The sequence below is a fragment of the Brassica oleracea genome, chromosome C6 (genome assembly GCF_000695525.1).
Source record: "Brassica oleracea var. oleracea cultivar TO1000 chromosome C6, BOL, whole genome shotgun sequence".
NCBI classification, from domain to species: Eukaryota; Viridiplantae; Streptophyta; class Magnoliopsida; order Brassicales; family Brassicaceae; genus Brassica; species Brassica oleracea.
In genome coordinates, this window is record NC_027753.1 from 3,964,871 (window position 1) to 3,987,137 (window position 22,267).

General features: G+C 40.2%; 3 protein-coding genes and 1 long non-coding RNA gene across 4 annotated transcripts; 3 read left to right on the top strand and 1 right to left on the bottom strand.

The window, feature by feature from the left end:
* Positions 1–3,460: 3,460 nt before the first annotated feature.
* On the bottom strand, positions 3,461–4,657 carry LOC106297256. Its single transcript, XM_013733534.1, has one exon. It carries the CDS (start codon positions 4,655–4,657, stop codon positions 3,461–3,463), a length of 1,197 nt encoding a protein of 398 aa, XP_013588988.1.
* Positions 4,658–8,071: 3,414 nt separating this feature from the next.
* On the top strand, positions 8,072–8,887 carry LOC106297257. The gene has a single exon (XM_013733535.1). The coding sequence runs from the start codon at positions 8,072–8,074 to the stop codon at positions 8,885–8,887; it is 816 nt and encodes a 271-aa protein (XP_013588989.1).
* A 785-nt stretch (positions 8,888–9,672) lies between these two features.
* LOC106299755 lies at positions 9,673–14,837 on the top strand. Its single transcript, XM_013735781.1, has 2 exons — positions 9,673–10,003; positions 14,722–14,837. Exons 1-2 carry the CDS (start codon positions 9,673–9,675, stop codon positions 14,835–14,837), a joined length of 447 nt encoding a protein of 148 aa, XP_013591235.1.
* A 4,242-nt stretch (positions 14,838–19,079) lies between these two features.
* On the top strand, positions 19,080–19,386 carry LOC106299718. Its single transcript, XR_001261849.1, has 3 exons — positions 19,080–19,108; positions 19,188–19,258; positions 19,351–19,386. It is a non-coding gene; the product is annotated as an uncharacterized LOC106299718 (long non-coding RNA).
* The last annotated feature ends 2,881 nt before the right edge of the window (positions 19,387–22,267 follow it).

The following is a 22,267-nucleotide window of genomic DNA, read 5'->3' on the forward strand; positions in this document are numbered from 1 at the left end:
GTCAAACACTGTTCTATAGCTATGAAAACAGACATTAGTAAGGCTTACGACCGGTTAAAATAGATCTTTATACAATCAGTACTTGAAAAGATGGGCTTTTGCCAAACCTGGATTGGATGGATGCTCCAGTGTATCTCGACAGTCTCTTACTCCTTCCTTATGAACAACGAAGCTGTCAGCAAAGTCATACCCCAGCGAGGCATCCGCCAAGGCGACCCCCTGATCACCATACATATTTATTATCAGTGGAGAGGTCCTCTCAGGACTTTGTAAGAGAGCACATGAGCTTGCAACTTTACCTGGAATCAGAGTATCCAGAAACAGCCCGAAATTGAATCACCTCCTCTTTGCTGATGACACCATGATCTTCACCAAAACCGACACCAATGCGTGTGACACTCTCATGGAAATCCTGCACATTTACGAACTAGCATCAGGACAGAAGATTAATCCTCAAAAATCTTCTATCTCCTTCTCATACAAAACACCCATTGAGATAAGAGATAGAGTCAAGGCGAAACTAGGAATTGAAAAAGAAGGGGGAGTGGGTAAATACCTGGGGCTTCCCAAACACTTTGGCAGAAAGAAAAAAAACCTCTTCTTCTCTATAGTGAACTGTGATATTACGTGTATACGCACACCAATTAACCTAATGTGCACACTACCACAATCGAATGGTATGTCGATGTAGCACTTGTTAAACAAGTGTGAGCCAAACAATTATTCAAGTTCAATTAAGAGTAAGTCTAGAACTCGGATCACTCAGGTTGAATCAACCCACTCTCGTGGTATTGATTCCTTTGCAAGTCGGTCTTGATGCCTAAACTCTCATTTGGATCAAGACGCGCTAGCAAGCTTTAGAGATCAAGTCCGATATGTTCACAATACACCCTAATATCTACCCTCGCTGACTAGGGATGCAATGCTCAATCATAACAGATCTAGCAACCTATTACATGGTTAATGAACAGGTTAAACCTAGGATCTAACATTAAGCGGCCAGTTTAATGCAAGCATTAAAAATAGTTATGAATGAAGACAATCAAGGGATTCACTTATCTATGTTTAACTCACGGATCTAACACCCTAACACCCTAGACTTACGCAAGTGGATTACTCAGCCATGGACAGAGAAATCACAGAGATAACAGATGAAGAAAACATGTCTGAATTAATAATAAAAAGCAAAGAGGGTTTAGAAATCTTATCCAAAGGATGTAGAGATTCTTCTCCCTTAACAAGAGTACAAGTTTTCTCTCTCTGAAATCTCTCTGAAAAATAGCGTAGAATGTCTAGAATAATAAGAAAAGATATATATGCAGGTCTGTGGCGGCCAAGGAGTAAAAGGGGGAAACCCTAGGTAAAATCCCGAAATATTTGGAAACTTCCTTAAAAATCTCTGCCGCTGGAACATGCACATCAGACTGCTCCGCACGACTGTTCTGCGTGAAAAACTCCAAATTGCACTCTTTTTCTCCTCTTTTCCTCCAACTGGTCTATCTCCCATCCAATGCAACTCCAGACCTGTAATGACTTGAAAAGGACTAGGAAGACTTGATAAAGACTTGAAAACCAATTTAAAAGCATATATACAAGATGCCAAAAACATCATATATCCATTCCCCCAGACTTAGATCCTTGTTTGTCCTCAAACAATGTCAAGTATTAAGAACATGGAGAAATGTTTGAAACTGTGGGAACTCTCCTATTCTCAGCAACCATACTTTAACCACAAATCTCTGATCCATACAAGCAGAAAAACTAGGACAACACACCCTTACCGGAACCCCACTGACTGCTGTTCAAAAATCGGCTCCATACCCTACATCTCAAACCTGAAAAATCAACACTATCGAGACACAACTCCCTACATTCATTTAAGAGTAGTGTGAGCTTCTCATCACAGGCACTATTCAGGGTAGACGGGCTAAGTGTTAAACATGCTATTTAATGGTGGAGTTAAAAGTGTTTATGGGCTACCATTTAACTGTAGAGGATGCAGAATATCGCACAAAATGGCAAGAGAGGATAGATCCATTGATGTCCACAGCCTCTACTCGTTTTTGCTCTATCTGGTGCGACTGCTCCGTTTTGGATCAGCCATCTGGCTGCTCATATCATATGCCTGCTCTCCAATCTTTCAACTTGGTACCCACTCTTTTGTTTGACCTTCCCAGTGGCTCATGTTTCTTTGATTTCTTCCCCTTCTCCATCACCTTATTTTCGTTTTTTTGTTTTTTTTTGTTTTTTTATTAAGACTGATATGGTGATGTGACGAAGAAGGAGGTAATACATGATGTTTCTGAGTGCCACTGGTGGCTCTGATTCTCCACCCCTGCTCTTGTGCAGTTCATTGGTTATGGAGCGGTTGCTCCTTTAATCTGCTTGTTCTCCTTAGTGACTGAATTTCTGCAGCAGTAACGAGTAAGAGGCTGCGTCGATCCTTTCCTCTCCGACCTTTTTGCACATATATGCACATATGACACTGAAAAACAAATGCATGAAGGTGGAATAAAGGCTAAGGTGCAGGGTGGGAACTAGCTAAAGATGAGCTAGCCACTCAGGATCAGCAAGATGGATAAAAAGGATAAGAAGTCCTGAGTGTGTTCTCGTTTCCCTGATCTATTGCCCATAACAAGAAGAATTTCAGTCAAGATTAGGTTCAAGTTAGGTGGAGTTAAGTCTACCCAGTGTAGCCTGATCGGCTGAAAACTTCTGGAGAATCAAGTGAGATATGTCAGGGTGTTCCAGGTCTATATGTGTGTCTTTCGCCACCGCTAAGGTCACTGAATAAGATAACTAAAGCACGAGGTGGTTAGTGATCAACACGGAATAAGGTCCTAATTTCCACAAAGTTTTGACTGACTCGATCATAAAAACTGACTCAAACTAACTCAAAAGAAAAACAAAAGAAAGAAATGAGTTAGCAAACGACGAAAACCCTCCCCAGACTTACTTCACAACGTCTTTGGTGTGAAAATAAATCATAGAGAAGGTGAAAACAAGAATAAATATTTTTTTTTGTGAGATACTTACCTGAGTGGAGCGGGTGCTCCACGAAAATTCTGGGTGTTCCATCGCAAGATCTCCGCCTAGAGCAGTCGCTCCTTCAGCAATCCAGAATTTTTAAGTATCTCGGATTTTTCTGCTTTTTGACCTGAGACTCAATAAACTAAAACAAAAAATAAGTAAACAAAAGCAAAACCAACTTATATTTACACTTACCAGTGGGTTGCCTTCCACCAAGCGTTTGGTTTAAGTCACTAGCATGACTTAGTGATAGGGATCAGTCGGGTTGAGCATGAGGGCTTGTTCCAAAACAAGCTTCACAATCAGACATGTTCAGCTTCAAAACTCTGCTCAACAACCCTTTCAGAGCAGCTTCCCCTTTCTCTTTCAGCTCATGTGTGAGAATTACTCTGACCTTAGAGAAAGGTTTAGAGGTACCCTTGCACTTTACCTAATACTCAATGGATTTCTCATCACACAACCGAGATATCAAAGTCATCAAAGGGTCACCTTTGACCCTTTTCTTCTGGACTTTTCCATTCATCCTTGCATTCCCACTGAGTTTCTTGGTATCAGTGTGAGGATCTTCATCCAGGACTTCTTTGATCTCACCCTTTTTACCAAGCTCCTTCTTAGGAACAATTTCCAGCTGTTCTCCACTAACCACTGAAATGCCAGAGGCGTAGCGGATTTGTGATCTGGTTGGGACAGCCTTGTAGAAAAACTTCTTGTTGATGTTGGAGAAGTAGACTCTCTTATTAGGCTTGTCGACGACTGCTCCAACTATAGCCATAAATGACCTTCCAAAGATCAAAGGCATCTCATGATCCTTGCTCATCTCAACAACCTGAAATTCGGTATGAAGAATATAGTTCCCAACTTGGACATAAAGGTTGCGAATTGTGCCATAAGGGACTGTCATGGAAGAGTTTGCAAAAGCCAGTTTCACCTGAGAAGGCTCAATGTCTACAATGTTCAGCTTGTCTACAATCGCCCTTGAGACAAGGTTCACACTAGACCCAGAATCACAAAGAGCTTCCTTGAATTCCACTCCAGCAATGGAACAAGGAAAAACAAACTTTCCAGGGTCATCAACCTTAGGCAGTACCTTCAGCGATGGTGTCAGTGCTTCAGTAAATAGTGCCTTGATTTCCTCCTGAGATTCTCTGCAATTTTTGAAGAACATGTGCAATGGCCTAATCTCCCAAGCATGTTCAAATGAGATATTTTGAGGAAGCCTTCTTACCATCTTCCTAAACCCAGCCAGCTGCTCTGCATTAATAGGATCCATCAGATGTTTAGGTGGAATTGGATATGGAACCTTAGGAACATAGACTCGCACTGATGGAATCTCAATAGGTTCGCCGGGAGCAGTCACATCAGAGCTAGCAGGCTGCTCTGTTCTCTCTTCTGCGCCTGAATCAGTCTCAACAGACAGTTTCTCCGGTTCATTTCCCTCAGATTTCTCACATCTCAGCTCTGCTGCATTCCAGTGCTGAACTCTAGGATTCATCAAACTCTTTCCAGGAAGGGTACCTTGCTGCCTCTTGACACTCTCAGCTGTTTGAGCAAGCTGAACATCAATCCTCTCAATGTGGTTGCTCACAATATCATACTTTGTATTCAGCTCAGTGAACATGGTTTCCATCCTAGTGTTGATGTCTGTAGAAACCTGATTCAATGCCTTGCCATGAATTTACATACCATGCAACAGTTGTTTCATCATCATACCTAGACCCTTCAGCTCATCTTGTTAACTGTTCCCGGTAGCTGGAACATCTTGTTGATTGCTCTGCGGTTGTCGCTGGTTCTGATTCTGGATCTGCCATGCCGTAGCTTGCTCCATGCTGAAGACGTGCCCTTGGTTATTTTTCAGTAGCTGATCAACCTTGGCAGTCAGCTCATTTATCTTCTGGGTGTCGGAACTGTTCCCTTTCTTGGAGCGATCGCTCTCCTCGTTCTTATTGGCTGAGGTAGCAGCCATGTTCTCAATCAGCTCAAACGCTCCATCAGTGGTCTGAGTCATGAAGTCTCCATTGCTGGCAGAGCTCATAGCACTCTGAAATTCCCAGTCAACTCCATCATAGAAAATTCCCAAGAGGTAGTCATCATCAAATCCATGGTGAGGACATTCTCTGCGATCGTCATTGAAGCGCTCCCATGCGTCGCAGAAAGGCTCATCAGTGAGATGTCTGAAAGAGGCGATCTTGTTCCTCAATGCAGCTGTTCTCGCCTTAGAGTAGAAATGGGTGAGAAACGCTGATCGAACCTGTTCCCATGAAGTGAGAGAGCCAGTAGGGAGGGAGTTCAACCACCGTGCAACTTTTCCATCAAGAGAGAATGAGAATAGCATGCACTTGATGTAGTCTGGTGGTACGCCATGCGCGCAAGTGAAACTGCAGACTTTTTCGAAGCTCTCAATATGTTCCATTGGAATTTCTGTAGAGAGACCAGAGAACACCTTTCTCTGCACTAGACCGATCAAAGCAGGCTTGATCTCGAAGTCCTGTCTGAGGCAGAGTGGAGGAACAATGGCAGAGCGAGTAGTAGGGACGTTGCAAGGAAGGTTTCTCTGCCCGATTGAAGTAGTATGCGCCTGTTGTTCCTGCTGCTGCTGAGCAGCTTGTTCCTGCGCTTGAATGGTCTGCTGCAACTGTTGCATCTGCTGCTGCATGAGTCTCATTGCAGCAATAAGATCATCCTGATTGGCTTGATCATCCATAGTGGTGTCTGATTACCTTGGTTGTTGACGATTTGTTCTTTTTAACCTTGCTAGCTCTTGGTTGGTGAGTGTAACCAATTCTCCTCGTGCGTTTCTCCGAGTATGTCTACTGGTCATGCACCTGAAAAATTAGCTGCAACAAATAGGATAGAGCAAGTTAGAGGTCTTAGACTAAATAAATAACCGAAAAATAAAGGTAAAAAGATGGTCCCCGACAACGGTGCCAAATTGATATTACGTTCATACGCACACCAATTAACCTAATGTGCACACTACCACAATCGAATGGTATGTCGATGTTGCACTTTAAGATCGAATCCACAGAGACCAATGATTACACTTTATTTCTATAGGATCAATATCAAGTTAAAACAATATGGGGGTTTTAAAGTTGATTTCGTAACAAGCAAGTAAGAGATTGATTTAAGGTTTTTCAGATGATTAAGAATGCTAGCCTAGGGTGGTTTGATCGGGTGTTAAAGAAGTGTGAGCCAAACAATTATTCAAGTTCAATTAAGAGTAAGTCTAGAACTCGGATCACTCAGGTTGAATCAACCCACTCTCGTGGTATTGATTCCTTTGCAAGTCGGTCTTGATGCCTAAACTCTCATTTGGATCAAGACGCGCTAGCAAGCTTTAGAGATCAAGTCCGATATGTTCACAATACACCCGAATATCTGCTCTCGCTGACTAGGGATGCAATGCTCAATCATAACAGATCCATCAACCTATTACACGGTTAATGAACAGGTTAAACCTAGGATCTAACATTAAGCAGCCAGTTTAATGCAAGCATTAAGAATAGTTATGAATGAAGACAATCAAGGGATTCACTTATCTATGTTTAACTCACGGATCTAACACCCTAACACCCTAGACTTACGCAAGTGGATTACTCAGCCATGGACAGAGAAATCACAGAGATAACAGATGAAGAAAACATGTCTGAATTAATAATAAAAAGCAAAGAGGGTTTAGAAATCTAATCCAAAGGATGTAGAGATTCTTCTCCCTTAACAAGAGTACAAGTTTTCTCTCTCTAAAATATCTCTGAAAAATAGCGTAGAATGTCTAGAATAATAAGAAAAGATATATATGCATGTCTGTGGCGGCCAAGGAGTAAAAGGGGGAAGCCCTAGGTAAAATCCCGAAATATTTGGAAACTTCCTTAAAAATCTCTGCCGCTTGAACATGCACGTCAGACTGCTCCGCACGACTGCTCCGCACGACTGTTCTGCGTGAAAAACTCCAAATTGCACTCTTTTTCTCCTCTTTTCCTCCAAATGGTCTATCTCCCATCCAATGCAACTCCAGACCTGTAATGACTCGAAAAGGACTATGAAGACTCGATAAAGACTTGAAAACTAATTTAAAAGCATATATACAAGATGTCGAAACACCATATATCAGACCGCATGAAGAAGAGAGCCCTAAACTACTCCACAAGATTCCTGTCTACTGCAGGTAAAGCGTTGATGATCCAGTCAGTACTCTCAGCTGTTCCATCTTTTGCAATGACTTGCTTCCTCCTACCAGTGAACCTCTGCAAGCGCATTCAGTCGGTGCTCACTAGATTCTGGTGGGACTCCACAGATGGGGTTAAAGATCTGCTGGATCTCTTGGGAGAAACTAACACAACCCAAGAGCATGGGAGGTCTTGTCTTCAGAGACATCCAAAGCTTCAATCAAGCTCTGCTAGCCAAAACTGGCTGGAGAATACTAACCAAACCAGACTCCCTTCTTGCTAGAATTCTCCTAGGAAAATGCTGCAATAAGGCCTCCTTCCTAAAGGTTCAAACCGCTAGCAACATCTCCCATGGCTGGAGAGGGATCCTTCTGGGCAGAGACCTATTACTAAACCATTTAGGAAAGGCTATTGGAGATGGAGAGTCAACATCTGTGTGAAACGACTCCTGGATAAAACCAGAGGCAAATCTCAAACCTTTTGGCCCTCTAACCCTGCAAGATAGAGACCTCGTGGTGTCAGATCTTCTCACAAGAGAAACCAGAAAATGGAATATAGCAAAAGTGGAAAATCTGCTACCTGAACTCAAAAGCCACATCCTAGGTCTGAGACCAAGCATTCTTGGAGCACGAGACTCTTTCATCTGGCCGCTACAAAAATCAGGAGTTTACATAGTCAAAACGGGGTACAATGCGATACATGCTACAAAGAATCAAGGATCAGACACTTTTGGGGCAAGGGAATCAAACCTTTGAAACAAACTCATTTGGAGCACATCATTGTCACCAAAGCTGAAACTCTTCCTCTGGAAAGTTGGGAATAATGCTCTCCCGAGGGAGCAAAACCTACAAACTCGAGGAATGCTCTCAAATACCATGTGTATTCGCTACGGAGATTCAGAATCTATAGCTCATATTCTCTTCCACTGCCCTTTTGCGAAGGAAGTCTGGGAGTTTGGACCGTGGGAGCATAGCTTAGACACCTCCACACAGAGCTCTTTCTTCGAGAAGCTACAATTCTCCAAGCATCAACCTCCTCTACCCCCTTATGGTTTCACGGGTAATGCCTTCCCATGGATCTGCTGGACACTATGGACCTCGCGAAATCAACTCATATTCGAAAACCGATCTCAATCAGCAACAGAAGCCTTTTCAAAAGCTCTAGGAAGTCTCAAAGAATGGGAAGCCGCACAGCCTACTACGCAGGAATCAAAACAAAATTACTCACCTCGGTGCCATGCATCAACTGAGAACTCGATGGAAATCTCCTACAATACAGATGCTTCGTGGAAAGGAGGGATCCAATCGGCGGGTTTGGCCTGGATCTTCACCGACCCGGCGTCGAAGGAACTACACAGAGGATCAGCCGCACAAGACTTCGTCTCCTCGCCTTGTATGGCTGAAGCCCTTGCCATTCGAGAAGCTCTCCTCCAAGCGGCCACCCTCAACTACCGTCATATCTGTGTAAAATCAGACTCTCAAGTACTCGTTTACACGATCTCTACCCGTCGACGATCAATGGAACTCTTCGGAGTCCTCGCCGATATCGACGACCTCGCTTTCTTAGCTTTTTCTCTGTTTCTGTCTTGTCGTTTTCTTTTCATTCTATGGGCCTTTAATGGACTTGCTGATGGGCTTGCAAAGAATTGTCTAGCAACTCATTTAATCAGCAACCCATCTCCTGTAACCTAATCTCATCTTAATCAAATTAATCTTGTTGTTCAAAAAAAAAAAAGATCAAAATATTTATAACATAAAATTGTACTTACGTTATAGTTTATAACAACACCGAAAAATTAGATACAGCGTTGTGGACCTTAATATTGTATAGATAGATAGACATTCAATAATTTCAAGTTGGAAAAAGAAAAAAAGATTTCGGGTTGGATTACACTCTTTATGCACGTTCATACCAAAATTAAATAAAACAATTAATGTGATGCACGTACATAGAGTTAATGACCCGATCTCTCGTTAACTAATGAATCTAAATGGGACCAGACCCGACCCGACTCAGTTGGGCCCCACCCATGCTTATGTCCATGTTGCCTTCACGTGATGCTCCATAAACCGAGCTTCCTTGCACCTCATCCGCCGGAGAATAAACGTCCGACCACCTAAGCCTTGTCTCCTTTCTCTGATTTTGTCTACACTCCTATGTTTTGTCTATTTTCCCAAAATAACATTATTTTCTTCTCTTAGTTACGTCTCAACACAACGTTTCCCTATGTCACATATGAGGGGTAATGTTGTAAATCCATTTAGACAGCAAGATTACGTGAGCTGTTCTGTCTGATTTTGAAACACTAAACGAGAAAAACCAAAGTTACTTGAAGTTTCCGAATCACAAGATTCCATTTCGCTAACTCATTGTCTATATAAAACCCCACGATGCTTGTTATCTCCTTGAAAACACATCTCTCTCTCCCTCTCTCTCTACAAACCTTCTTAAACTCATGAGTCAAATATACACGAAAATGGGAGCTTGCGGATCAAGTGAATCTCGGAGAACAGACACAGCGAAGCTAATATTACCAGACGGAGCGTTACATGAGTTTACATCACCTGTAAAAGTGTGGCAGATTTTTCAAAAGAATCCCACGAGTTTTGTTTGTAACTCAGACGATATGGACTTCGACGACGCAGTTATAGCAGTCGGTGGCAGCGAGGATCTCCGGCCTGGAGAGCTTTACTTTGTTTTACCATTAACATGGTTGAAATATCCATTAAGGGCAGAACAAATGGCTGCTTTGGCGGTTAAAGGGAGCTCCGCGCTTACCAAAAGTGGTTGGAGTTGTGGCGATGATGGTGATGCGAGAAAGGTCTCTGGTGGTGATGTCAATGGTAATGTTCAGTATATACCTTTGGAAGAGAGGCTACAGCACAAATTTATACAGACACGACTAATACCCTAGGAGCTACGCATTTACACAAGTTACCATAAATGACATACAAAAATATTACAGAGTTGATAGAGAGAGATGTCTAGTATCCTTAACACGCCCCCTCAAGATGGAGGGGGTTCAGACACTCCAATCTTGATGTGTAAATCCGTAGGCGCGGGAGTGGTTTAGTCAAAGCGTCAGCCAACTGGTCTTTTGTGTTAACATGAGCAACTCTAAGCATACCGTGTTGGTCTTGACCGCGGATGAAGTGATAGTCAAGGGCCACATGTTTCATACGTGAGTGAAACACCGGATTGGCAGAGAGGAAAGTGGCACCAAGGTCGTCACAATATATGACTGGAGGCGATGTCAAGGCGATACCCAGTTCTGTTAGCAAGTTGCAGATCCACCTGATTTCTGCTGATGTGTTTGCCACTGATCTGTATTCAGCTTCTGTACTTGATCGAGCGACACCAGATTGCTTCTTTGATGTCCAAGAAACAGGTGGTTTACCAAGGTAAACTATGTGCGCATTTGTAGAGACAAAATCATCTGCGTCTCCGGCCCAGTCCGCATCAGAGAAGGCGTGTACGCTGAGAACATTGCGAGCAGAGAAGTAGATACCATGCGATGGTGTTGCTGCAAGATATCGCAGAATTCGTTTAGCAGCTTGCCAATGAAGATCTGTGGGGCGGTGCATAAACTGAGAGAGTTTATTAACAGCGTATGCTATGTCTAGACGAGTGAACTGTAGGTACTGAAGACTACCAATAAGTTTCCGAAAATCCTTCGGGTCAGGAAGCACAGTACCAGAATTTAAGGTAAGCTTTGGAGCAGAAGCCATGGGCGTGGTGACAGGGTTGGCATCTTCCATTTTGTGCTGATGTAGAAGGTCCAGAATATATTTTCTTTGGGAGAGGTGAAGACCATTGTTGGTGCGACGAGCTTCAATACCAAGGAAATAATTTAATTCTTCCGGGTCTTTGACAGAGAAACGTGCTGCGAGGAGGGAAAGGATCCATGTGATTGCTGTCTTACTGTTTCCAGTGATGAGAATATCATCGACGTAAAGTAGGAGGTAGACAAGTTCTTTTCCATGGTTGTAGACAAACAGAGACGTGTCCGCCAAGGAATTTTTGAAACCTAGACTGAGGAGGAAGGTTTGAAGTTCCAGATACCAGGCACGTGGCGCCTGTTTTAAGCCGTAGACAGCTTTCCGGAGTCGGCAGACATGAGATGGTTTATCGGGATCTATGAATCCGGGTGGCTGCTCCATCAAACGTATCGTCGTTGCCTTGATCACCGGACTAAAGGTAGATGTGTAATCACGCCCATACTGTTGAGTGTATCCTTTGGCGACGAGACGAGATTTGCAGCATCGATGACTACCATCTGCAAAGAACTTGTTAGTATAAATCCAGCGACAACCAATAATATTTTGATGAGGTCGGCGCGGTACGAGATCATAAGTCTGGTTGCGAGAAAACACATCCAATTATGTTGACATGAAACCTCTCCATCTCTTGTCGAGTAACGCTTGGTTCACTGTCTTTGGTTCGGGAGGGTAGGTGTGAGAGAATTTGGCAGAGAGGTTCAGTTTTGATTTTGGTTTGGTGATGTTGTTCTTTCTACGGGTGGTCATGGGGTGCTGGTTGATGATTATCGGTTCTGGTTCGTGAGGAAGAGAGGAAGATGACGAGGTTTGATTGGTTTGATTTGGGGTTGGGTCAGAAAGGTTTGTATATGGGCTTTGTGTTTGGGCCTGGGAGGTTGAGGTTTCCGTGTTTTGGGAGGAAATATTTCTTGTTTGGGCTTGTGTATTTGGGCTTGTGTATTTGGGCTTGTCTGATGTTGGGTTCGAAAAGTCGGGTCAGGGTGGTTTTGTGGAGCAAGGATCGGAGAGATAGAGTTAGAAATCATACATGTTTGCGTATCGCTACCAACGAGTCCGTCGATAGAATTTTCTGATGTCACCGGTGGTGAAGGAGCTATCTCCGGGTTCCCCAGAGTTGGCAAGGGAGAGGCAACGAGCGGCGGTTTAAGAGGGACAAAAGAGTGTAAAGGTGCGTTTTTTTCTGTGGATTGAGCTTCGGAAGTGGCTTGGAGAGGAGAAGATTGAAGAAAGGGGAAGACTTGTTCATCGAACTGAACGTGTCTGGAGATATATATCCTGCCTGAGTCCTTCTGAAGATAGAGATAAGCACTCTGGGTTGTGGAGTGGCCCAAGAAGACACATGGCGTGGACCTATTGTCAAGCTTGTGAGTGGTATATGGCCGAAGCCATAGGAAGCATAAGCACCCAAAGATCTTGAGCTTGTCGTAGTGAGGGCGTGTACCAAACAGCTTTGAGAATGGAGAAGTCATGTTCAGAACCGGAGTCGGGAGTCGACTGATTAAGTAGACTGCCGCTGAAAAAGCATAAGTCCAGTAACTTCGCGGCATCCCAGCATGAGAAAGAAGAGAGAGTCTGGTTCCAACTATATGACGATGTTTGCGCTCGGAAACTCCATTGTGTTCAGGTGTGTGTGGAGAGGTAAGGTGAGATATGTCGGCTGTGGAAAGGAAGGATTTTAACGCCATGTACTCTCCACCATTGTCAGAGTATAAAGTGCCAATCTTGAGGTTGAACTTGTTCTCGACAAGAGCTTTAAAAGCAGTGAAGACATCACGAACTTGCGACTTTGATTTCAAGGGATAGAGCCACGAGTATCTTGTGAAGTGGTCGACAAAGACTACATAATATCTGTAGTTATCGACAGAAATCAGAGGAGACGTCTAGACATCAGAGAATATATATTCAAGAGGTTTGTTTGAGGTGATAGAGGTTTGAGAAAAAGGTAATTTGTGGGATTTATTAATAGAACAATCTGGGCACAGAGAAGGCTGTGAAGAATAATGCAACACTGGAATAGAAAACTTAGAAACAATAGCTTTTAAAGTAGATAAAGAGAGGTGGCCCAAACGATCATGCCAGTCTTTGAGAGTAGGTGTAGGTTTAGTGGATGCGAAAAAGGATTGAAGGGTAGTGGGTGAGACTGGCCACTCGTATAGCTCATCCTTGGTTCTGCCGTGGAGCAATGGGGCACCCGAGGATAGATCCTTCACCTGAAAGTGAGCAGGAAAATATTCAACCGATACTTTGTTAGCGTTACACAAACGATATACTGAGATTAGGTTCTTGTGAATGTTTGGGACACAGAGAACATTATTTAAAGATAAGGGTTTAGAGGAAGAGGGAAAAGATAGTGAACCACTGTGCATTATGGGAAGAGGAGATCCATCACCTATGAGGACTGCATCATTGTCGTTGTATGGTGTGTGCAAGGCTAGATTGTCGAGATCGCTGGTCATATGATGAGTCGCGCCGCTGTCAAGAAGCCATGAGTTGTTCTGATGAGTGGAGCCAAGAGCAAGATTAGCATGTGGCTTCCAAGGAGGATACGCATTGTTGACGGAGACACTGCCTGAGGAGGAACCATGACTGCCAAGTTGAGGACACCTGCGCGCGCTATGACCCTGAGTACCACAAAGTTGACAACGCCCCTGGTACCCGCCTTGAGACCCTTTTTGATACCTGTTGTTGTTATTGAAGTTCTTGGTCTGTTGATTGCGGTTCCACTGATTGTGTTGAGGTGGGCATTGGTTCTGATTGTGGCGATGAGTTGGTGTCTGTGTGGAAGCAACATTGGCAGTTACAAGGATAGCCACGGTTTCCTTCAAGGAGGTGAGTAGCTTAGCTTCTTTGTTTAGAAGTTTCTCATGGATCTCTGTGACTGTTGGCGTGATGTCGCGACCTTCTAGTTGATCCGAAATCGACTTGTACTCCTCAGGGAGACCACCAAAAATATATTCAACTTGATCTTTATGCTCAATAGGTTTCCCAAGAAGCGCAAGTTGGTCGAATCTCGTAACAAATCCCTGAAGGTACTCATCAATGGTCTTTGTACCTTTTGTCCAGCCTTTGATTTGAAGTTTGATCTGCTGGAGATGGCCCCTTTTAGGTTTGGCGTATGTAGACGTAAGAGTGGACCAGATATCAGCAGTGGCTTTTGCTGTTGATACGATGGGTTGAATAGTGGGCATGATGGCACCTATCAAGCACTGAAGATCAATCGATCCTGACGTGTCCAAGAGGTGAAAGCAGGATTCGGTGTGGTGACTCCATCAGTGACGATCGTTGGAGCCGGTGGTGGTGTAGAGCCATCGAGATGACCAGAAAGTCCATAGCCATCAAGTAAGGCTTGGATCTGAATGCTCCACATGAGGAAATTGTTTGAGGAGAGCTTGGTAACATTGGACATGTTAATATGAAGGAGAGCATTTGGTGTTGAATCAACGATTTCAGCGGATGTGGTGGACATCATAGAAGATGAGTGAAGGGAAAAGAAACAGAGAGAACGAGAAATAGATCGATAGATCGATTGAAATAGGAAAGAAGAGGCTGAGAAGAAAAACTTTATGCAGGCTCTGATACCAAGTCAATGGTAATGTTCAGTATATACCTTTGGAAGAGAGGCTACAGCACAAATATATATAGACACGACTAATACCCTAGGAGCTACGCATTTACACAAGTTACCATAAAAAACATACAAGAATATTACAGACATGATAGAGAGAGATGTCTAGTATCCTTAACAGGTGAGTGTAGTAGAGTTAAGAGAGTAAAAAGAAATAGTTGCGGCGGAAGAGGCTGTGGTAGTGGCGGTAAAGGGAGGAGGAAGTTTACGGTAGAGTTGAGTTCGATAGCTGAGTAGGAGTAATGTGGCTGTGTAAGTTGTAATTAGAGAGCCTGACTTTTTTTTTTCTTAAATCTTGAACATGTATATTGAGTTTATTTTGTTGTTGTACAAATATTCTTTTGGGTAAATATTTCCAGTAATATCAAAAGTTTAAGATTGATTACAGAAATAATATACAGAATAATTTTAAAAAACAAATTCTTAAATACGCAAATGCATGTCTTATCTATATATACTATACTAAAAGGAGGATATAAGCTCCTTTTAGAGTATCCACGTAGGCACAAAAAATCGTCCAATCAGAGAGTCCGAAGTTGCCACGTCATCTCATTTATTTTTTCGTAAAAAATGAAAAAAACCATGCAAAGGAAAGGATCGAACCCGGGTTAGTATGACATAAATATATGGCAGATACCACTAAGCCATTGAAATTTTCTTGGACACATATATAATAAATCACTAAATATGTAATCACAAACTCTTATGTACATTTACAATAATATGGATTCAACTTTCAAGACTCTGATACTTTGTTTTGTAAAAAAAAATAAGTAAGTGAATAAGCTAATATATTCTTTGAAAGTGTGAGAACATTGACAAATGAAAAATCATAGATTTTTGTTTTCGTGACAAAGTTAAGAATTTTGTAAAAGTAAGTTTAACATATAAATTTTTGTGACAAATATGAAAAAACATAGATTTTTGTACAATTTTGACAAAACAACTCAAAACATAGTTCTCTAATGTCTTAATAAAATATTTTTAAGGGTGCAATAATTAAGTATATCAATTCAATAAATTTTGTAATTTATAGACAAAACAATAACACAACAAATTTTGAAACATTTGTTTAACCTATCGATTTCTTTTCATGCGAATCCAACTAAACAAGATAAAAAAATAATTAGATTTATTTAATTACCATTTTATTCAATTTTGAATAATTTCAAATTGTAATAATGTATCTTTTTGAAGTTACAAAAAAATAATGTTCTTTCTTTATTACACTAGCATTATATATATATATATTCCATATACACAAATAAATATAATATAACAACATAAGCTTGATTTCCTCGATTCATATGAAAACTTTTTAAGTTATCCACCAAAGCAAATTAATTAAATCAATCAAATTGTTACAATAAAACAAATTAATATATAATTTTATTTTAAATTAAATTATTTAAAAAGTGTATTATTAATTAGCATCAGTTATTTCAAAATGTTTAAGAAATGATGGACTTAAATGATATATGAACTATGAATAGTAGTACTTTATAAAGCTGACTTAGATAACACATCTGCACATCATTTCCAGTCCTTTTTGATGCATAAATTCAATTTTTTCAAAGCAGTTATTCCACAAAGAGATCGTATGAGATATTGTTTTGATATTCAGATTTGTTTCTTGACTGTTAAGAAGATTGATAACTGTAAAAATGTCTCATTCGAATATGATATGTCTATGACCGAGTCCTCAACATGAGAACTTTTTAAGTTATCCACCAAAGCAAATTAATATAAGCTATAACAACATAAGCTTGATTTCCCCGATTCATATGAAAACTTTTTAAGTTATCCACCAAAGCAAATTAATTAAAAGACAATATTAATAAAATATTTAAGCGATAATTAGACAAATTTGATTTTTTTTAACAGCCAAAAGTTTATTATTAATTAGTATCAGTTATTTCAAGATGTCTAGGAAATGACATATAAAAAATTGGACTTAAATGATATATGAACTATGAATAGTAGTACTTTGTAAAGCTAACTTAGATAACACATCTGCACATCATTTCCAGTCCTTTATGATGCATAAATTCAATTTCTTCAGAGCAGTTATTCCAGAAAGAGATCGTATGAGATATTGTTTTGATATTCAGATTTGTTTCTTGACTGTTAAGAAGATTGATAACTGTAAAAATGTCTCATTCGAATATGATATGTCTATAACCGAGTCCTCAACATGAGACAAATTTGTTTTAAAAGTAAATAATTTTTTTTTTATATTATATAATAAATATATATTATTTACTGATAATAAAAATATAGTTATTCATCTATCACAAATAACTGTGCAAATATGTGAATCAAGTACAACAATCAAACAACATAATGATTTCCACAAAGAAAATTTAAAAAATATATTTATGTTATGTAGTCTTATTTTATATTATTTAAATAATATAATACAATATTATACATTATTTTTTTTAGAATTGAGAAATACGTATAATATCTTATCCGCGCGTAACGCGGTTAAAAAATCTAGTATCATTAAAAGGACAACAAAATTGATTTTTAGTGAATAGTTAGTTTTATTCGCTAACCGATCACAAAATCAGTTAATAATAGCCAATTTCATATTTGATTTTTTTTCTAATGTGATTTGTATGCAGCATTTCATTTCATGGACCATGGTAAAAATATATATCACGAGAATGAAGTGATTTTGAGCTCATAAATTGCAATCGCAACTTGATTAAACTCAATCTTCTCTGGCTTTTCCTTGGTCAACACCGCGTAATAGTCTTTTACATATTTACCCTCAATTTGTTAATATTATTGCTGACAATCATATTAAAAGTGTCAATCAAAGTCCATTATTTGTAATCAGATACCATAAAAAGCCCATTAACGAGCCCGGTAAAATTTGGAAAACTTAGCATGACCGCGCATTACTGTCTGAATTGATATTGTTTGTCTGAATTGATATTGTTTTAGACTGTTAATTAAAATTATTGATTTTTCTTTTGAATTCTGAATAACATATTGATTTAAAAGTATGCTATTTTTTAAGGTTTTAATTAAGATTAATATTTCAATTGGAAACAAGAAACGCAATAATGATTGACACAATCAAGAATAGTTGATATAATGTGTTTTCAGTTCAATTTTGCTATTTAAGATTTATTTCTAACTTGATTTATTTCTTTTGATTTCGTTAGATATTATACTTCAGAACAGAAGTCAAATTTCAATTGTGATATGTATAAACTTTATAATATACATTAAAATATTTTATTAACATAAATTTGGTCTTTTAGTGTTCTAGATTCCAGAAAGTAGTACTGATTGGATGGGATTATTCTAAAACAAGTTTAGGCGGCGTCTAAATAGTAAATCGGTGTAAATAAAACAAAATTTTAAATCATCAGTTTCAGTTGATCTAAATCGATTGAGTCCATCAAATTGATTAATTTTCCAGCTTGTGTGTACATCACAAAAACTGAGTTAACTTCATCAATGTATACTAGCAACTGAGTTAAAAAAAAAAATAGAGTGACATTTAATTTACAAACTAGACTGTTATTCGCATTTTTTTAACAAATAAATACAATTTGATAACATTGGTAATAAAATATTTAAATCAATTCTTTTAAATATTTTAATATACACGACCACGACCATACAGGAAATAGAGATGTTTCAGAAAGTTTTGTTACCAAACTTCCTCTTCCACAAGTTCTTGACAGACATTTGTATGTGAAAGTTGTGTTCCAATCGGTAATCTGGTGTGTATTATATTGTGCTCCTGTACCCGAGTAAATTATCCAAGGGTTTTGCAGTCTCCTTCAAATAAGACATTGGGAAAGCCCATGAGTCCATGACGACGACATTCTATTTGTGTTATCAACATTGATCCTACGAGTGAATATCGTACCCCCGAGCATTTGGCATTTACCGAAGTCAATTCTATAGTGGCTGTTATGTTTTCATTAGCGACCTGTAATAAGTTGTAACTACTGCGGCATATTCGCTTTGTAGTTCGTTGGCTACAACGAAACAAGTTTGAGTGACGAACGATTACATGTTTATGGGCATCTTAGACCATCTCCAATGGTACACAAAAAATTACTCTATATTTCACTCTAAAATAGAGGAACTCTATTATAAAGTTGAATTTGCTCCAATGGTTCACTCTATAATAGAGTGAAATATAAAGTAACTCTATTATAGGTGGAGGACAAGGCGACCGAGAGTTCAAAGCTGAGGTTGAGACCATAAGCAGAGTACATCACAGGCATTTGCTTTCTTTGGTTGGAGTATCTCCGAGAACAGGAGGTTGCTTATCTATGATTATGTTCCTAACAACAATCTTTACTTCCACCTTCATGGTAAGCATAATATGACAGATTCATAAAAGACAAACTCACTGTTACTTAAAACTATGTTTCTTGTGGTGTTTAGCTGCAGGAACTCCGGGTCTGGACTGGGCAACGCATGTTAAAATCGCTGCTGGTGCGGCTCGCGTGGATTAGCTTATCTCCATGAAGATTGTAGGTTTCTGTGTCTCTCTGATGCTACTATCTTTTTTATGGTTCTTGTCTGAGTGATCTTGATGGTAAAATTTGACAGGTCATCCTCGTATCATACACAGGGACATCAAATCATCCAACATTCTTTTAGATAATAACTTTCACCCTCTGGTAATACACATTTATCTTCTCTTCTGAATTTTCAAGGCTGCTGAAGATTAAGATCATGAGTTTTAGTAACATTTGATCGCTCGATTCTTTAGGTTTCTGACTTTGGTCTTGCAAAGCTAGCTCTAGACTATAACACGCATATCAGAACTCGTGTTATGGGAACATTCGGGTAGGTGCTGGTTAAGTTCCCATATAATATGTAATGTTGCAATCTCTGCATCTAATACAAGTATTGGTAATTCATTTCCAGCTACATGGCTCCTGAATATGCATCAAGTGGCAAATTAACCGAAAAATCAGATGTCTTCTCCTTTGGTGTTGTTCTACTTGAGTTAGTCACTGGACGTAAGCCTGTTGATACATCACAACCTAGGGGAGATGAGAGCCTTGTTGAATGGGTATGGCATAAAATAAACATTTTGAGAATGGAACTCTTTTCTTTTAGTCCAATGTGTTTTTGTGTTGAATGTTTTCAGGCTCGTCCTTTGCTTAGTCATGCCGTAGAAACCGAGGAGTTTGAAGCTTTAGTAGACCCCAAGCTGGGAAGAAACTACGTTGGCGCTGAAATGTTTAGAATGATCGAAGCAGCTGCAGCTTGTATTCACCACTCAGCTGCAAAGAGACCTCGGATGAGTCAGATTGTGAGAGCTTTCGACAGTCTAGCTGAGGAAGACTTGGCCAACGGGATGAGACTAGGCCAAAGCAAGGTCATCGACTCAGCTGAGCAGTCTGCAGAGATCAGATTGTTTAGAAGAATGGCTTTTGGCAGCCAAAACTACAGTACAGATTTTTTCACTCATAATATTTACAATAGCAGAGACGAAAACTTGTAAATATATCAGAAACAAAACTCATTGGAGATTTGATTTTGGCCAAGAAATGAGATCTCTAAGTAGAACCTTTCTTGATTACCACAGAATCACATAAACACTGAGAGGAAAGGTTAATGAGTTTAGAACCTCAATGCAAGTCCTCTGGTTCGTCTAGTCCAAATCTTTTGGAAGAAGAGATGAGAACAGGATAGTGAGTGGGCGTCAAAGTGGTTTCATCTTCTTACATGAGAAGTCACCTCCTCTGCATCTATCTTTGCTTCTGTGATATAACTCATGTGTTAAAGATCACATGTTTCATAATGGACGTTGAAGTTGCACGGTGAAGTTGGACTGTGAAAGAAATCAAAAAAGAAGGTACTTTTGTCAACAATTACGTCCACATACAAGCTCTTCCTATAAATATACAAGCTTCTGGTTTCTGAAATGCATCCCAAAAAAAAGAAAAACACAGAGAGAACAACGAAAGAGAAGGAGAAGAAAAAGAAAAAAAATTCACAAAAAATCTTCTTTCAGAAATTTCCGAGTGTATTTGGGATCGGGGTGTGAGTTTAGAGCTTGTAAAATTTCTCTGGTTAATAATAAAAGATCTGTAGCAGGTCCGGAGACGTAGGCAAGATTGGCCGAACTCCGTTAACAATTGTGTGTGTGTTTTCCCGCTCCCATAAATTCTGGTTTACCGCAAAATTTGACCGCGTATTTCCTAACAATTGGTATCAGAGCTTGAGTTGCGGTGATCGGTCAAATTTTTTGCGGAGTTAATATTCATGTGAACAGTAATTCGTGAAATATTGAATTTTGTCGGTAACATCGGTTTGTCGACGTAGGTGTTCTAATACACGGTGGTTCCAGAAACGATGGGAGGCGAAGACGGTTCGGCGAACAGTATCGGAAAATTTGACGGTACAGATTATGCATTTGGAGAATGCAAATTATAGATTATCTGTACGGAAAGAAGCTTCATCAACCGCTGAGCAAGAAGCCTGAGAAGATGGATCAGGATGAGTGGGAGCTCCTTGACAGACAAGTTCTGGGTGTTATAAGGTTAACACTGTCGAAAAACGTTGCTCACAACGTTGCGAAGGAGAAGACCACAGAAGGGCTCATGAAAGTTCTCTCTGATATGTATGAGAAACCTTCGGCAAACAATAAGGTGTTTCTCATGAAGAAACTCTTCCATTTGAAGATGGAAGAAGGTGGCCTGGTATCCGCACATGTGAACGAGTTCAACACGATTGTCAACCAACTGTCATCAGTTGAAATCGAGTTTGATGATGAAGTGCGAGCACTGATTCTGTTGGCATCTCTGCCAAATAGCTGGGAGCCGATGAGGGCAGCGGTTAGTAATTTTGTGGGTACTCAAAAGCTCAATTTCAATGATGTTAGAGATTGTATCCTTACTGAGGAAGTTCGAAGGATAGACTCTGGGGAGGCATCAACGAGCTCTGCTTTCAACGTGAAAAAAAAAAGGGAGAAACCCAGATAGAAATAACCGGAGTAATGGCAGATCGAAGTCAGGGAATGGACGGGGTCAATCCAAATTCAGACATCCTGCAGAGTGCTGGAATTGTGGAAAGACAGGTCACATTAAGAAGAATTGCCGAGCACCACCGAAGAAGGAAGAAAACACTAGAGGCGGAGCCAATGTAGTGACACGTGAAAACGCTGATGCATTGGTAGTGTCTGTTGATTCCCCGAGGAAAATTGAAGCTCGTGATGCAACTGCAAATACCACCAAAGCGTCAATCTCCTATGTCGATTGCCCAGTCAATTCATGGGTGCTTGACTCAGGAGCGTCGTTCCACACCACACCGCACCATAACATCATGGAAAATTATGTTGCGGGAAATTACGGAAAGGTATATCTTGCTGATGGATTACCTTTGGACATAGTTGGTATTGGAAATATCTACCTGAAGATGTCAGACGGACGTGTGTCGAAGATTACGAAGGTCAGACATGTGCCAAAGTTGATGCGAAATCTAATCTCAGTAGGTCAACTTGATGATACGGGTCACGATCTTAATTTTGGTGGTGGAGCCTGGAGAGTCAAGAAAGGTTCCATGGTGGTGGCTAGAGGTCATAAAAGAGGCACTCTTTATATGACGACGAGTTATCAAGACACTGTTGATGTTGTCGAGAATGCCAAACAGACCAAGTTGTGGCATTGTAGGTTGGG

What these genes read in the sequence shown, in the direction of transcription:
- LOC106297256 (XM_013733534.1), bottom strand. Translation starts at nt 4,657, where the DNA reads ATGGAAACCATGTTCACTGAGCTGAATACAAAGTATGATATTGTGAGC.
- LOC106297257 (XM_013733535.1), top strand. Translation starts at nt 8,072, where the DNA reads ATGTGTATTCGCTACGGAGATTCAGAATCTATAGCTCATATTCTCTTC.
- LOC106299755 (XM_013735781.1), top strand. Translation starts at nt 9,673, where the DNA reads ATGGGAGCTTGCGGATCAAGTGAATCTCGGAGAACAGACACAGCGAAG. An exon ending in TTGGAGTTGTGGCGATGATG is followed by an intron (nt 10,004 to 14,721) that starts GTGATGCGAGAA and finishes TATCCTTAACAG; the next exon opens with GTGAGTGTAGTAGAGTTAAG.